Raw genomic sequence first — 17,953 nt, 5'->3', positions numbered from 1 at the left:
CAGTAGACCTGGTTTCAGCTGGCGAGCTTTTAGTGCACCTTCGGCGAAGCCTTTTGGCACGAAACTGTCACTGCGCCAAGCTGGATCTGTCGACACCTCCCCCTGCTGCGCCGCCACACCCATCTCAGCGCACCTCGGTCTGCCAAACTACCAAACTGAGCGCGCCTCGGGTTGCGCAGCTCGAAACTAGCTCTGCGCGGGTTTCGCCACCCTGCGCCAACTGCGCTGCGCCGGTAAACTAGAGCCCAAAGTCTGCGAGAGCAGAGACTGCAAGCATCTGATAGACAGCCCTCGACACTGTTTTACTCGCTGCTTTGGAAACGTTCAACTATCGCTGCTGTCATATTCATGTGATATAAGTTGATGAACAGTGCCGACTCATCTGTCCCTGCAGAAAACAAGATGTGACTGAACGAAAATGTAGGCTATTAAAACATCTCTTTATCACAGGCTACACACGTTCAGAAACAGAAATGTTTGTAAATAAGGACTATAACTCAATAAATTGAGTATAACTTACATTAAAAGACCTTCTTTTGTATTTTTGTAATTTTTTAGCCTATTTCACACAATTAAATGCATTTTCTTTCTCTCTACAACCTAAACTTCAACATATCTCTGTATCATGATGTGGCTGAATATTATTTTTGGCCTATGCAATTCAAGTAGCATTTTAAATTACTGTTTTTTTTCGACACAATGTCACATTTGTATGGCATTAAATTGTGGGCTATTGAATCAGTGAAGTCTGCCAAAGCCTGCACCCCAAGTGGACTCTCTGGAAGTCTGCAGAAAGTCTGCATGAGGCCCCTTGTGGACTGGATGAATTGTTGATTTGGAGCCCTAAGCACTCCCACACTTCCTGGGAACGTGCCCGCAAAGTCCACGAGTCTGCAAGTGCGGTGAAGTCCGGACATTTGGATTCAGCCAATTTTACATCGTGGCCAAAATGTGGAATTACAACCTCCAGGTCCATCACATGATGCCACTGAGCCCAAAAGACTTTTCCTGAAGACTTAAATTGTGAAAGAGACGTCTGTAAATCAGTGGATATATTTTTTGAGTGTCACAGCTCCACAAAATGACTCATTTTACTTTGGGGATTTGATGCATTAAGTCTGATAACATTTCCAAAGTCTAGAAGAGCTGTATGACTGAATCACTTTATCCCCATTCAAGTCAGTGAAGGCTGCTTGGCTCCCAAAAGTCAGTAGTAGTAGTAGTAGTCAGTGTGTCTGCTCTATGGGCCGAATGATGCAGAAAATCCAGGAGGGTGAACATTTTTGGCTTCAAGCGCTACTGAGCAACTTTCATAGGGATGAATGAGGCTTCAACTCCAATGCTGTATCCAGTTCTCTTTATGCATCTGTGATGAATACCGATATGCATTTTGTGATAAATAGCCTACATGATATTATGCTGAGCGTATTCTCCAAAATTAATAAATATAAAGTGTCCGTTTGTGTTGTAATGCGCTGCCCTGCTCACATTAAAAATATTTTCTTTGCACAACTCATAGATTTTACTTATGCCTGTCGTCATGAGGACAAACAAACTATGCTCCCATCGAAAATACTTCTTAATAAAACTTTGTATAAACTGCCCTTATATAACTCTGTGGAAATGCCACCCAATATCAATCTGTCATTGTTTGTTCTTTGAAACTGAATTACAGATTTAGGGAAGACTGGGATGTGCTGCTGTTTTTACACCAGCAAGGCATCGTCTCCAGCACAAAGCATGATGGTATATAGTGCTTGGTTTGTGACCATTGGTTGTACACTACTTCTGTCAATGCATTGTGGGATACTTTTATTCCACTATGTAGGATAAAATAATTCTCACTTACATATGTTCACCGTATAGTGGACTATATCGTGAATACAGCGCGAAATCAGACACAGCCTTCATTGAGTTTTCTTTTTAGTTTTTTGGTGGGTTTTTTAAGTGTGGAGTGAACTGAGCTTTTGGACATTTACTATTCATCATCGTTTTGCGTCATCACTGACACACTGACAGATGTACGGTTGCGCAACAGTGCACATTGCATTCTGGCACTGTTAGCAGAAACTAGTGTATTCGTTCCATTGAGGGAATTCTTGAGGACACTACACAGTGCATAAATTTCACACTCAGGGAAAGACACTTCCCAGCCTGTGAGCGGAGTCTGTGCTTCCCATGTGAATTGCATTGTGGGACGGCAGTGTCCATCAACAACACGCTGAAAAATCCGGCAAATTTGGTATGCAAATTGCATTCTTTGAGCATACTAAATTTTGAATCTCCTCCAGTATGAGCTCACTGAATTATTATGCAGAACAGACACAGAAACAGAATACAATGGACTATTAGTACGATGACTAAGAACAGATCTCTGCTTATAAAGGAAATTTCTGCTGTCTCGAAAGGTGAGAAAGCTGAGTGTGGGTGAGTTTACCTTTTGCTACATCCCTGCAGTCAGTGACTAAACTACCACGTCTCTCTCTCTCTCTCTCACACACACACACACACACACACACACACGCACACACACACAGAGTCATACACACACACCTGGGACAGTGAGCTAATCTTGGCCTGAGCATCTGCGTACTGCTCCTGCAGCTGCTGTTTACCCTCCTCCATGCTGCTTAATCGAGTGCTGAGCTCCTTCTCCAGGTCCTGCAGCCGAGTGCAGAGCTCCTTCGATTCAGACAGCTGCTGACACACACGTCTGCACATACACAGAGCAGCAGCACAGGTCAGACACAGGTTGAATGAAGATAGAGTTGACATTAAAGATAAATGCATGGTGCAGCCAAGTAGCTCTCTCTGATGCCTTGTAAAGTTAATTGCATACCTCAGCTTGTGATCAGGGTTAAGTGTGTGAACAGGAGTGTGTGTACCTGTGTTCAGCGTCCAGAGCCCGAGCTCTCTGGTTGCTGTGCTCCAGGGCGAGGGTCGTGCTCTCCAGCTGCTGCCTCAGCCTCGCTGCCTCCCTCTCTCTCTGTCTCCCCTCCTTCCGCTGGCCGTCCAGCTCCGACTGACACACCTCCTTCTCCTGCTCCAGCCTGGACGCCTCCAGCAGCGCCTGGTCTCGTGCCCGGGCCAGAGATTCGGCCTCCACGGTGGCCTCGCGGAGCTCTGCCTCCAGCTCCTCCTCCCGGCGGCGAGAAGTCTCCAGACTCCGACCTTGTCGTTCCACCTCTGCCCTGAGAGTCTGAGTGGTGAGCTCTAACTGGTCGCTCTGGCAGAAGAGACAAGATGGATGAGTAATGGTCTTCGATTCTTACTGGCCACTTCAGATGAGACACATCTTTTAATGCCCACAAGGAAAACAAGTTTGATTGCCCACGCACAGCAGCAAATAACCAAAACACACAAATTTAGACAGGACAAAAACATGCTCATGAAAAACATGCTCCATTACTGTAGCTCAAGACACTTAATTAAAAGACTGTGTTTATCAAACTAAAGGCCAACAAAAAGTGATGCACCTACAAACGAGATGAATAAAATAGGCAATAAATGAGAAGCAAAACCTTAGAAATACTTTAAACTAACCCAAAAATATGTTATTTAAAAGTTTCCCAACTTAGGGTACAAAAGATCTTCTAAATTGTTCTGTGGAGCATCTTGGCATCCGTAACGGCTCACTCGACACACTTTTTAAACTTTTCAAACTGCAGTATGTTTTGGACTCTCCTCCTGGTTCTTTTTTATGTAACTTGTGGAAATTTTTAGTCAGGAATTACTGAAGGGTGCCCTGTGGAGTTTATCTATTTATTTATCTATTTATTTGGAGCAGACCATGTTTTGCTCATCTCATGCACAGTTGTGGAGGAAATATTCAGATGGTTTCCTGAGGTAAAAGTAGCAATTCTGCTGTACAAAAATATTTCACTGTACTGTACATACAGCGCCTTGCAAAAGTATTCACCCCCCTTTGCTTTTTAACTATTTTGTTAGATTCCAACCTGTAATTTAAATGTTTTTCATCTGAAAATTTCATGTGATGGATCTGCACAAAGTTATCTAAGTTGGTGAAGTGAAATGAGAAAAATATATATAAAAGAATAATTTAAAGAAATAAAAAAGTGAAAATTGGCATGTGCATATGTATTCACCCCCTTTGCTATGAAGCCCCTTAAAAAGCGCTGGTGCAATCTATTACCTTCACAAGTCACAGGATTAGTTAAATGAAGACCCCGGAGCACCATCAAATCCATAATCACCAAATGGAAACAACACGGGACCACAACAAACCTGCCAAGACAGGGCCGACCACCAAAACTCACAGACCGGGCAAAGAGGGCATTGATTAGAGAGGCAACAGAGAGACCAAAGGTAACCCTGAAGGAGCTGCAGAGTTCCACAGCAAACACTGGTGTGTCTGTCCATAGAACCACAATAAGCCGTACACTCCATAGAGCTGGGCTTTATGGAAGAGTGGCCAGAAAAAAGCCTTTACTTAGTGTTAAAAACAAGAAAGCACGTTTTGAGTTTGCCAAAAAGCATGTGGCCGACCCCCTAAATGTATGGCGGAAGGTGATCTGGTCAGATGAGACTAAAATTGAACTTTTTGGCCACAAAGGGAAATGCTATGTCTGGCGGCAACCCAACACATCCCATCACCCCAAGAACACCGTCCCCACAGTGAAACATGGTGGTGGCAGCATCATGCTGTGGGGATGTTTTGCAGCAGCAGGGACTGGGAAACTGGTCCGCATAGAGGGAAAGATGGATGGTGCTAAATACAGGGACATTCTGGAGCAAAACCTGTTTCAGTCTGCCTGTGATTTGCGACTGGGACGGAGGTTCACCTTCCAGCAGGACAATGACCCGAAGCATACTGCTAAAGCTACGCTTGAATGGTTTAAGGAGAAGAAGTTAAATGTGTTAGAATGGCCTAGTCAAAGCCCGGACCTCAATCCAATTGAAAATCTCTGGTTTGACTTGAAGACTGCCGTTCACAAGCGGAAACCATCCAATTTGGGGGAGCTGGAGAAGTTTTGCCATGAAGAATGGGCAAAAATCCCAGTTGCAAGATGTGGCAAGCTCATAGAGACTTTTGAAAAGAGACTTGCAGCTGTAATTGCTGCAAAAGGTGGCTCTACAAAGTACTGACTTCAGGGGGGTGAATAATTATGCACACTGAAGTTCTTTGTTTTTGGGCCTTTTTGTTGTTTGCTTCACAATAAAAACAATTTTTCACATCTTCAAAGTTGTTGGCATGTTCTGTACATGAAATGATGCAAATGCTCAAACAATACATTTTAATTCCAGGTTGTGAGGTTTTAAAACGTGAAAAATTCCTAGGGGGGTGAATACTTTTGCAAGGCGCTGTAGGTATTAATTACCTCATGACTTAAAGAGATAATTCACTCCAAAATCAAAAATACATATTTTTCCTTTTACCTGTAGTGCTGTTTATCAGTCTAGATTGTTTTGACGTGAGCTGCTGATTGTTAAAGAGATGAATTAAAATCACTTGCATGTTCTCATGGATGAGGCTCGTGCTTGTGACAACGCGAGATGTAAATATTAAAGGCCTTCTCCTCGGCTGAGCTGTAATGTTAGCTAGCTCAGTGGTGCTAGGTGAGCTAGCGGTAGATGCACACTTACTCCTGCGCAGTGATACGGTTGGCGGGTGTAGTTTGGTAGAAAGGAAATAGTTCCTACATGAAACAGCTCACAACAAGGTCTGTGGATTATCTTAAGTAACCGGGTCATGATTCCTGGAAAGAGACATTGCTGTTGAGTTTTTAAATGTATTTTTGGCAATTTGAGCACCACAAGCTGAGTGCCATTTAGTTTCATTATATTGGAGAGAAGGCAGACATCTCTACGGCTGATATCTCCAACACTCAGCAACTCACACCAAACAATCAAGACTGATTAATAGCACTACAGGTAAGAGAAAAAATTTTTGATTTGTGAGTGAGCTGTCACTTGACAGTTAATATTAGGATTAGGTTTAGATAAAGGTAAAAACATACGCAGTGGTGGACAAAATATTCAAGTAATGGGTTACATTTTGTGATTTGGGAATATTGTTTGATGCTATTGTAACTAAATATAACACCAGGACAATAGAAAAACACAAATAAATGTTTCAGCAAAGGCCTCATGTGACCCAGGATCATCCCCGTTGTTTTGTTCTCAACAGGTAAGTAGAAAAATATGTAATAATAATAATAATAATACATTATACTTATATTGTGCATTTCAAGGCACTCAAAGACACTTTACAATTTCAGGGACAAAACAAAAAAGACAGACAAGCAAGAGAACAAATATGGGATGTTTTTTGGGTGACCTGTCTCTTTAGGTTTGCAGGTGAGATTCTAGCTATTCCACTGATCTACAGGTGTCGGAAACTCAGCAATGTGCCAAGAACGGCAGTAAAGAATAAGAGTGCAAGCTTGTAAATGTGGATGCAAACAATTCAGATTTCTATATGTTATAAAAATCAGCTTTACAAAAGTTATTTAAGGAAGAAAATGAATTCCTCACTGTTGTTAGAGCTGAAGGATTCACACAATGTGTTTGGTGAATGACACTGAATGTGATCATACCTCCCCAGGGGAACCTTAAATGCTCCTTTAAGGAGCCGTTTCCTCCAGACTTAGAATCACATCGCATTAATTAATGCAAATTAAATCAATCTTTGCACCATATTTCTGCATGAATGGATCAATGAAATGACCAAATCAATACTACATTGTTGGTTATGTTTCAGCACAGAGTAATTCAGTAAATCCAAACAACAATAACAACAAGGAAGCAAAGGGTAGAAAGAGGATGCAGATGAGTTGTAATTTCCTATTTGGATTTTATTCACCCCTACAGCTGAAAGAAGTAGAGTGCATTTCATGTTTCATTTAACACAGACTGTTATAGTCTCCATTAATCTGAGTCTTTTCTTCTCATCCTGGTGGTCAGAATACAAAGTCTAACTCAAACATGACTGGAAGCTCTTTTGTTTCAGGAATTAAATCATCGAGCATTGAAATGAACATATTTTAGTGCAGACTGTGTGGATGTACATTAATTTACACATTAACCAAAATGATAGCACAGTACTTCCTCTACTGTAACATTCAGATTGTTGTTTTAGTGTTGAGGAAATTAAAGGAATAATCCACTGTTTTTCAAAGGTATCTACATTTATATGACCTGATTTCATGGGATCATATAGGTGGATGGTGTCACAGCCGAAACACATTCATTTCTAACATGCTCATTCACACACTGAATTGGATATTGTAGAAACATGTCTGAATATATTTTCTCAGCCAACACCGAGTGTACTAAGAGATAAGTACAGCTCTATTTATGTTAGTAGATTTTTAAGTACAACAAGCACAATAAAGAGTTGATCTTCTCTTTATGAAAAGAGGGCGGGTAGTACAGTCAAATATTACAACATCAGAAGGAGGATTATGTATGACTCTCTCTGAATGGGAGGTATTCATGAACCCCTTTTATGGTATTTCTTTAATGCTGACTTAGCACTGCTTTTCCACTTAGCTTGCAATTTCTGTGATGTCTTGCAATTTTACTGCAAATAGCACATTAAACACATTATTCTGAATCACTTTTTTTCTTTCAGGAAATCTCAAAGACTTCCACACCCCTGCGACAGAGAGTCTGAAAACAGGGATTCATGGTTCGGTTTTTCCTTGAACCTTCTAGGGAAAAGCACCAAATAAGTTGTGTCAAAAGCTGTGATCTCTCCTCTGAGCGTGGATGAGTTCCTTGTCAATATGTGAACATCTCAGATCAAAACAAACTCGCTCTCGCAATACTGGGTGTATAAAAACATGTTGTTTCGCTCTCAGCTTGAATCATCCGTTTCACTTCATGCCGTCAAATTCACCTCCTGCTGAACACTTTCTGCATGCAATAATGTAATTACATTTCAGATATAAATGCAAAACAAAACACATTTATTTGGCAAACAGAGCCCCTGTCTAATATTATGTATTTAATGTAACTAAGTATAGAGACTATTGAACAATAAAAATTGAATAATTACTGGGAGGTTGTGTTACATCACAAAACTCTTTTATATTTGGTTTGTTCACGTCTCTTCCCTGCCCCTCGTCCATCTCCCCTGAAGTAAAATGACATCTGCCATGGTTATGACAATGTTTAGTGTCACAGCTGCATCGTGTGTGTGTGTGTGTGTGTGTGTGTGTGTGTGCATGTGTACTCTCTAACCTTGCGCTGGGCGGTGCGTAGGGCATCCATGGTGCTGCGTAGCGTGTCCCTGTCTCTCTCCAGTGCGGCCCGCTCTCCCTCCAGGGTGGCGATGACCGTGGTCTGCATTCTGTGGAGCTCCGTTTGGCTCCGCAGGCGGCACAGCTCCTCCTCCATGACCAAACCCTCCGACTGAAGAACCTGCAAGGACAACAGGAGGATACTGAGCTGGGGAACTATCTATCTATTCATACAGACACCTGATTATATGTACATACTGGAAATAAACACTCAGCAAACATTTTAATTCTCACTTGACGGGTGAGGCTTTAACTTATGGGTCACACAGTTTTCTTTAGTTATTTAGAGACGAACTTGTGTAAAACTTTAATAACAAGGTAACTTGGAGCTTATTATGGAGAAATGAGGAGTGTGTTCAGTCTAAAAGCTTCCAATTTATTAACTTCAGTAAACTGCGAGCAGAACCTAAAGAGTCTTTTGACAGCAGGTCAGCTGAACATTCAAACATCTAAAATCTGTCCACAGGCAGGTGTTCAGCAATCACGGAGCAACCTCAAGGGCTGAAATCTGAAGCCAACATGGAAGTGCTAAAAACTGCAGTTCCTCGAATGGCCACTTGAGGCTGGCTCCTGAAGTCAGTCACAGACCACCATGTTAAAATACCCAACTTTACAGCACAAATAAACATGTTTACAGCCTGGTACAAAAACATGGTTTAGGTCTCTACAGCTAATATAAGTCACCCGTTTACATTTTTTTAAGGCTTGAAGTTATGCATAATTAAGGGCGTGGTCACTTTGAGTGACAGGCTGTCTGCCGATAGTGTCCTCGGCTTCTCTATTCACCCCTTGCTCCTCCAAAGCTCCAGCCTCTCACCCAGGTTTGATCATTTCTGGGTGCAAAAAGTCAAGATGGCGATGGCCAACACGCCGTACTCGAAGCTTCAAAACGGTAGTCCACAAACCAATGGGGGATGTGAATAGTGTCCTATATAAAGAAAATAATTAACAGAAATGTGTTTCTGAAAACATCTGAGGGGAGAGTTAAGCCATGCAGTTGCTGAATCCGTCCTCATTTTAGATGAATAACATTTAAGTTAGTAAAAAAGTTTTTTTGTGAGTTTCCATATGCGGTGAGTCGTGCTAGATGCCCCTAATTTGCATACTGTAGCCTAAATTCAACTTGATGCAAATGATTAGTGGGCGCCCCGTCTCTGGAAACACAACACAGGGCTACCCGAATGCATTACATGGCTGCTTACACGGACAATGAATTGTAGAGATGGGAATGATGAATCCTGTGGACAAGTACCATTAGAGTCTACAGCTATGCTAGCAGCTCTGTGTGACTGTACCTTGGCACAGCAAGCATGTTAACTTGCTCAAAATGACAATGCTGACATGCTGATATCTAGCAGGTATAATGTTCACCATGTTCCATCTTACTTCAGCATCTTAGCAGACTAACAGTTGCTAATTTGAGCTAAACTTAGAGCACAGCTAAAGGCTGATAAGAATGTCATTTGTTTTGCAGTTTTTTTGGTCATAAATAAAATAAAAATGTCTGCTGATGGTGCTAGATGAAAAATGAAGGGAGCACCAATGTTATTAAAGTTCATCATTTAGGAACAATGTCTGTACAAATTCTTGTTCCAATTCATTTGCTCAGTTTTGAGATATTTTAGGGAGTAAGTGAAAATCCACACATCCATGATGTAGATATCTCTATTAGCACATTTTCTTCCATCCATCCATCCATCCATCCATCCATCCATCCATCCATCCATCCATACCTCTATCTGCCTGCGGGCATCTCCCAGACTCTCTGCAGCTTTCTTCAGACGCTGCAGCTCGGCCTCCAGGACCACCAGCCTCTGCTCAGCCTCCCAGGTCTTCCTACTCTGCTCCCCCAGCTTGGAGCGCAGGTCCTGGGCCACCGTCGCCTGTCTGTCAGCCTCCTCCTGGGCCTCCTGGAGCCGGTTTGTCAGAAGCTCCACATCAGGACCAGACAGGGAACAAACAACCTGGTCTACAGCTGTTGTCTCCGTATTATCTTCTACATGTTTTTGGTGATTTTGGATCTCTGTTGTTTCTGCAGTCTGTTCTTGATTTATCTGTGTTTCTTTCTCCTTCTTCTCTTTGTCTTTCTGGCCTCCCTCTGCCTCTCCTCTCCTCTTGGACTCGACCTCCTCATCACATGGTTCTCCTTTTTCCCCTTCAACACGGAGAATTTCTTCCCCAACTCCTGCTTCCCTATGGGTCCCAATGACTTCTTCTCTTTTTTCCCTCACCCCCATCACCTTCACCCTTCCTTCCCCCTCTCCCCTGCAGGATTCAGAGCCCTGGACTCCTCTCTCCACCTCCTCCTCTCTGTCAGGCTTCTTCACTCCCTCCTCCTTCGTCTTTTCCTCTAGGTGTTGCAGTTTGGTCACCAGTTGTTCCAGGTGCTGCTTCAAAGTGGCATTTTCATTCTTCAAGTTTTGAAACTGAAAAGTATAATGAAAGTTAGATTTAAATTCTTTTACAGCTTTGAATCTCTTTGTGCTTCTTTTGTTGTCTTTGTTTAATTTCTTTTGGTTCATGTATCGAACATCACTAATCTTGGATGCATTGTGAGGAAGATGACTGAAACCACTTAATTCTTACTCCAAATGCATCCACATACAATACAAGGAAGTAAAAAAAAGTAAGGAGAAAAAGACAAAAGAAGCATAAATGCCGACAGAACAATTAGAGATTGATTTAAATGACTTGTTTTGTTATAAAAATAGTACACAAAGGCACAAATAACCAAAGAAAACTCAGTGCAGCCTGAAAAGAAGGACTGGCTGCAGCCATCATATATAATAGTACAATAAAGAGAATATATGAAATACAATGTAAAAAGAAAATGATTTCTACTGCATTCATACATCTGAGCCGCTACACCGTTGCGATCAAAAGTTCTCAGTGTTTCTCAGTGATGTGTAGATTCATCTGTTTTACACTTCAATACAGCTGACACAGCGTCTGTAGATGTTTGTGTGCGAGTTATATCCGATACTCACACTATTTTTATAGGAAGTAGAGTATGAACTGGTGGTTCAAACAGCCTCTGAGTTATTTTTATATTATACTCTGTGTGACATTAATAGGGCTGCAATCATTTAATATATTGATTATTTTAATTATAATTAATCCTTTTATCGTTATAGAATCAGCAAATGTGAGTCACAGAGTTATCAGAGCCAAAAGAGATGTCTTCACACATGTATTCATTGCAGAATGATATGATAGAGTGACAAGTGGCAAATGTTAACATTTAAAATTGACTGATTAAAAGTACGATAAATATTGCAAGGGTTGGTCAATAAATTACATCACATGGACATCATTTATTGCTCATTTGAAGTAGGACAATGTAGACAGCACCTGCCAAGCTATTGACAAGGACAACGAACTGAACAGAGGCTACAGACCACCACTGGGACACTTTTCGTTGCAGACCAACACGTGAATGGATGGAGGTATGTGTAACGCTACCAACTATGGCCATTTAAACACTGGGTGCACACATTATGACTGAAATTCCAATCGATTCGTTCAGGTTGACCGGTCATTAAATAAACTGTGTCTGAGTGTTTCTGATTGTGTTTAATTATGGATTCTGATAAAGCGGTAAATCAAGGTATTAATGTTGATAATGAGTCCCACAAACTGAATGTCTGATACACTTTGATATCAAACATTTTGGTGCTGTAATTTTTGATTTGACGTAATAGCAATATGTTGTACTGGTGTGTGTCTACAGCTGTCTGTATGCTATGTATTGACTGGCACTTTTTTCTTGATCACTCCTTGAGAGTTGCACTTTACCAGACACTGTGTGTCTTACTGTCATTTTGTGCACTTTACTGGTCACTGTGCCCAGAACACGTACCATATTTATTATTTTTAGCTTATTCTAGCCTATTTAGTATAATTATTAATGGGAGTCAGCTGGCAGTCTTGTTGACTTGGTGTGTGCTAGCATACTGCTCGGTAACTGCTGTCTGTGTGCTTACTTGTATTGTCTCCATGTTATGTACTGTCTTACCATGTTTTTATGTGTGTGTTTTTGTGCCTCTATGCCGCTGCAACCTAATCTGCCCTTTGGGACATTAATAATAAAACTGAACTGAACTGAACTGTGTATGCATATACATACTGTTATGCAGTATAATATAGAGCATGTTTTTTATTGTATTTAATTTAATTTTGTCATGTTGGTTGTAATATCAGGCTGCATATTCTGGTGTTTTTGGTCCTGATGTGGGTGGAGGAGTCGTAGAGTCATTAAGTATATGTTGACAAATCAATTAAACAGGCTGATAATAAGTGAATGACTAATTATTTCAGAATTCAATTTAACTAGTTTACCGCACAAAACGATCATATGCCTATGATTACTAAGTACTTAGTGTCAAAGATGATATAAGCTTTTATTTTCTTACTCCTTAGACAATCCTATCTGCATATAGTTACTTAAAGGGACAGTTCACGCAAAATCCATCCATCCATCCATCCATCCATCTTTTGTAAATGTTTATCCTCTTAAGGGTTGCTGGGGGGCTGGAGCCAATCCCAGCTAACAGTGGGCTGGAGGCAGCGTACAACCTGGACAGGCTGCCAGACTATCATATAGACAGACATTAATGCTCACAGTGATGCCTACAGGCATTTTAAAGTCACCAATTAACTGAACCAGCATGTCCTTGGACTCTGGGAGGGTGAGCACCCAGAGAAAACCTATGCTAACACAGAGAAAACACACATAAGGGCAATGCCTCTTTCCAGAGGGCAGAAGCAAGGGTGCATCTACTCATGGACGAGAGGTTCATGCTCATGACAGCATGGGATGTAAACATTCATCCTCAGCTGAGCTGTAACATTAGCTAGCTCAGTGGTGCTAGGTAAGCTAGCAGTAGATGCATGCTTCATTCTGTTATGATTGGCGGATGTAGTTCAGTAGAAAGAAAATAGTTCCTACATGAAACTGCTCACAACCAGGTCTGTGGATTATCTTGAGTAACCAGGTCATTATTTCTGGAAGGAGACATTGCTGCTGTTTTTCAAATGTATTTTCTGGCGCTTTAAGCACCACAAGCCGAGTGTTATCTAGTTCCATTATATTTAAAAGAAGGCAGGCATCTCTACAGCCGATATCTCCAACACTCTGCAACTCAAACCAAAACTATCTCGACTCATAAACAGCACCACAGGTAAGAGGAAAAACATCTCTTTTTGACTGTGGGGTGAGCTGTCCCTTTAAGTCACTCAACAGCCTCATGTTGCTCAACACTGTCTGACGAAGCAGGCCAGTCTCCAAGAAACCATTTCATTCATATCTGTTTAATTCAGGTCTGCAGAAGGACTTTATTTCGCTCACAGCTCACCTCTCTTAGAGTGTTCTGATGCTCCGTCTCTAGGCAAGCCAGCTCATCCTTTGCATCTGGAGAATCAGCCTGCAGCAAGAAGAGATTGATGTTTAACTCCTCCAACTGTTGCTTCCTGCTTTTCCTGTTTCATTTGCCCAGATAGTGAGCAGCTTAAAGTTGACTTGAAAGGTGGATCTGCAGATATTTTCATTAAAAATTCTAGACTGAAATGCTTCTTCCTACCAAGACATGATCATATCTGATATTAAATGCACTACGGGCATGTGGAAGCTAATTTATATATCGTGGAGTTGGACATGTGCTTCTAAAGTGCAGACAGGCAGAGTTATCTCTAATAATGACCTGCTTCAATGTATGACCACAGAGAGCTAAACTGTTATTGATTATTTCTGCGAGTCATAACCCTCGAACCCCTGAACCCTGACCTCCTGCTGGGCCTGCAGCTCCTCTAGTCGTCTCCTCAGCTCTGCATTCTCCTGCTCTGCTCCCAGCAGCATCAGTGTCGAAGCCTCGCCCACCTCCACACTCAGCGGCTTCTGATCTGAGACAGAGGGAGAAAGAAAGAAATAAAGAATAAAGCAGGAGAGAGACGAGGGAGAGGGAGGCAGATAGGCAGAAAAAAAGAAATGGAGGAAAGAGAAAATGATATATGAAGAGATTCACTCGGTTATTGTTGATTGATAACCCGTGGGCCAGCATTACCTCAACATATTTTCTCTTATCAGTTAATTAAAATGTCTTAAATGACAAGGTGCAGAGAGGCAGGTGCTCTGACCAATCAGCTCGCTTGGCTCCTCGTCCGACTCCAGTTCTGATTGGAGGAAACGTAGGTGATCCGCAGCGACTGGAGCGGGAACGCTGCCGCCGCTGCTGCTGCAGTGCCTCAGGTCCGCCTCGAGGCTCATGTTCATCTCCAGTAGCTCATCTACTCGCTGCCTCTCAGTGTCCCGCTCCTACACACACACACACACACACACACACACACACACACGGACATTCATTCATCATGAAATGCCACTCCTGTGCAGTCATACCCAGATCTAAAGCAGGGTTGAGACAATTCCTCACTTAAACAGACACATGCATATGCATACACATATAGAAAATAACACATCCAAACATTAAACAGGACCTTTTCATCTTACTTCCCGTCATATATAGTGTGGGATGTTCATATTAAAAGTTTTGAATAAAGAGGTAAATGTATGTAAAAGTAACTCCTGTGAGGGATATCCTCAGGCTTTAGAGGGTTCTAAATACACTCTTTTCAAGCTTTTTTGTCTACTTTCAAAGATGATGTCACCTCATGAGAGATTTCTATGATCATCTGCTCCAGGCACGCTACTGCAAGTGTTTACATGACCTAGCCTACACTGCTATATGTAGCTACATGCTAACATCGGGATAACAATGTTGTTCATTTCTCCCCAGTTTCGGATCATATTCCTGCTGGAACATGTCCAGTTATGTTTGAAAGCTGTTATTTATGATTTTTTTGGGGGCATTTTTCATGTCACGTCACCGCCCTCATTCTTCCATGCATCCTTTATTTTGGCATAGATACATCCAGTAGATGGCACTAGAGGGCAGAATCAAAAGTTTTACACAACTGTGAACATGGCGACAGTGGAGGAGGTCATAATAATGTAATTGTAAATGGAAGCAGCAATGTAGATGGCGGTGGTCTGTGAGGCCACTTAATACATCGCAACATGTGGACGGGAAATTCTTTTCACTCTATCACCGATTCATTCAATTTTGCCATTTTTAAAATGTCGTTGTCGTGTCCTACAGTCGTATAACACTTTAACTACACTACACTGCCCCCGAGATCTCCAGTGGTATTGCGCCATTTTGTCCAAATCGGCAAGCTTTTAGAAAACATGCACAAATACGGATAAAATTAACGCAGAGTATGGACAGAAGGCTCTGTCCCTGTCTGTATATGTATCTGAAGTTAAGCATAAATGAGCCATTAATTGTATGCGCTCTATTGGTCAGCCAATTATTTATGATTTTTAATGGAGAAAGTTGCTGCCATACTCCGTTACAGTCATTCCCCAGCTGCAATAACGGTGCAGAGAAGCTGAAATATGGAAGACCCGGATACGTTGACCAATCAGAGCAGACTGGGCTTTTTCGGCAGGAGACTCAGGAGAATCAGGCATTAACATGGTGCATCTCAGTCAGAGGGTGAACACAGGTATATTCAGGCAGACAGTATGAGGAAAGCAAAGTGTTTTTTGATCATTAAAGCATGTTAACATGTTCTAGAAAAAATCCAATCCTTCAATTACACCCACCGCTTCCACGTTTATGATCCTCTGACGCAGCAGAAGGTTGTCCCTCTCCAGCTCTCTTAGCGAGGAGCAGCGTGCCCGTGCGTCTGCCAGCTGTTCTTCCAGAAGAACCTTGGTCTCCTGCAGCGCTGCACACAGCTGCTGCTGCTCCTGTAGGGAGCGCCATGCACAAACAGAGAGGAAAAAATATAGTATATGGTGTTATATACAGTATATAATGTAGTGAAGTCTTCTTGTCAGTCAGGCTTTATGAAGGTGGACGTTAAGGCCAAGCATTTGCTGAGAGAATCACATTGTTTACCTGTGTGTCATGGTTCTGGGGTTTTGTGTTTAGTTTTGGAGGTCACTCTCCTCATGTGTCACGTCTTGTTTTACTTCCTGACTTTGCCTCTTATCCACCTGTTTTCATACACTCCTGCTTGGTTTCAGTTTCGTTAGTCCTTTCCTGTTTCAGAGTTCTCCCTGTACACCTGTCCTGTATTAGTTGTATTTGCTCCACCCTAGTGTTACCGACCACAACCTCTATGTCTTCACTGGGTCTGCTCAATGTCAATGCGCCTGTGCACCGCCTAATGTCATGGTGAGGGCAGGGAAAGATGTTTTAATGGAGTATAATCTGTCAGCGTGCAGCAGCAAACATGTAACTGTCAGCTGATAAAACAAACATCAGTGTTGAACGACAGGGCAAAAGCAATGGTAGCTTTCCTAGTTGATGAATGATTGCCTGCGTGGTCAGTAATGTTCACAATATGATGTAATGGAAGCCTAAATGACAGTCATCAGTTCTCTGTCTTATTTATCTCACTTGACTTGTTTGTGTTTGTATGAGCCGTGTGGTCATGGTGACGTATATGCCGCTCGCAGTAATGGAATTTAATGGCAGATCTGGAATATCTGGTGGCTCCACCAACTCTTGAATGGTGTGCAGACTCCACCTACTTGGCACACCGCAGGCGTACACCGGTGTGCTAATAGTGCAGACCCATTGTTGGCCAGTCCTTGTGTTTCCCTCCTTTTGCCCGTGCCCACTTTTTTTTTTTTTTTTTAGCCGTGTCTTGTTCTTGTGATTAGGTCTCTGTGTATATGTACGTCTTTCCTACGTCTGTGTTTGTGGATTCATTCCCTGGTTCGGTTTCTTTGCCTGTGTTAGCCTCTTGTGTTCCTAGTTATTACTTCCCTGTGTTCATCGTGCCATTCTAGTTTGCTCCCAGCTTCATTTTGTTGCCTGCCTGTTTTGGATGTATTTTACCAGCTGCTTTAAAGCTCGCCTTTTGTTAAATCCACCTGTCTGCCTGCTGTACTGCATTTGGGTCTTCTTTTGAACTGAAACAATAACACTGTGTCTTTTGCTGCAGCAGACCTCAAAGCTAATTGATCTTGGATCCACATTTGTCCTCTTTAGTGGCAGCTGAGGGCAATTCCAGGCTTATTCTAATAGTTTTTACCATAATTTCTAGTAGCGATAATAACCTTTAATTGCACTCTAAGATTAGGTAATGTAGCAACATCACTACAACAAACTACAGGGTGAGAAACACAAGTAATTAGATGATCAGACAGGTTGTAAAGAGGACGGAAGTTTAGCCAGTTTATCTAAAACACTTGACTTAGTCGTTAAACCAAAAGTGAGCGCGCCACAAATGTCAATAATAACCTGACTGATTGTGTTTTTTCCCCTCCATCCGTCTTTTTCTTTGCGCTATCCTGTCGGATATCTGATGCCTCAGATCTCTGCAATTAACTTGGTGAGAAAATGTTATTACCGATAGAAATGATGGAAACATCTATGCAAATAACACCGAAGATGTAATAAAAACTAAATTACTCTTGAAGTGTCGTGTGGTGGATTTTATTTTTTGAAAGAGAAAACATCTCAACATGTAAATATTCAACATTTGCTCCTCTGGTTTAAACAACCACGCAAGAGCTCCCTGTGAAATTGTGAAAATTAATTATAAACCCAAACACGAGAAAGAAATCATCCTGCCAGCTAATGTGGGCTGTCACAGAGATGCAGTGTGAAGGCAGAATA

The 17,953-nt window shown here is 41.9% G+C and overlaps 1 protein-coding gene across 1 annotated transcript in view; it reads right to left on the bottom strand.

Moving 5' to 3' along the window:
- The window catches only part of ccdc88b (coiled-coil domain containing 88B), a 77,175-nt gene that overhangs the window by 32,114 nt on the left and 27,108 nt on the right, over positions 1-17,953 (bottom strand). The window contains exons 11-18 of the mRNA XM_050042742.1: positions 15,925-16,071; positions 14,397-14,574; positions 14,047-14,162; positions 13,619-13,687; positions 9,998-10,690; positions 8,206-8,385; positions 2,886-3,226; positions 2,554-2,713 (exon numbers count right to left, since the gene is read on the bottom strand). Of these exons, the coding sequence (XP_049898699.1) occupies positions 2,554-2,713; positions 2,886-3,226; positions 8,206-8,385; positions 9,998-10,690; positions 13,619-13,687; positions 14,047-14,162; positions 14,397-14,574; positions 15,925-16,071 (1,884 nt within the window). The remainder of the gene's footprint in view (positions 1-2,553; positions 2,714-2,885; positions 3,227-8,205; positions 8,386-9,997; positions 10,691-13,618; positions 13,688-14,046; positions 14,163-14,396; positions 14,575-15,924; positions 16,072-17,953) is intronic.

Source organism: Epinephelus moara, chromosome 4, assembly GCF_006386435.1.
Source record: "Epinephelus moara isolate mb chromosome 4, YSFRI_EMoa_1.0, whole genome shotgun sequence".
NCBI classification, from domain to species: domain Eukaryota; kingdom Metazoa; phylum Chordata; class Actinopteri; order Perciformes; family Serranidae; genus Epinephelus; species Epinephelus moara.
The sequence above is the reverse complement of the archived record's forward strand: the minus strand, read 5'-3'. Positions and strand labels throughout refer to the sequence as shown.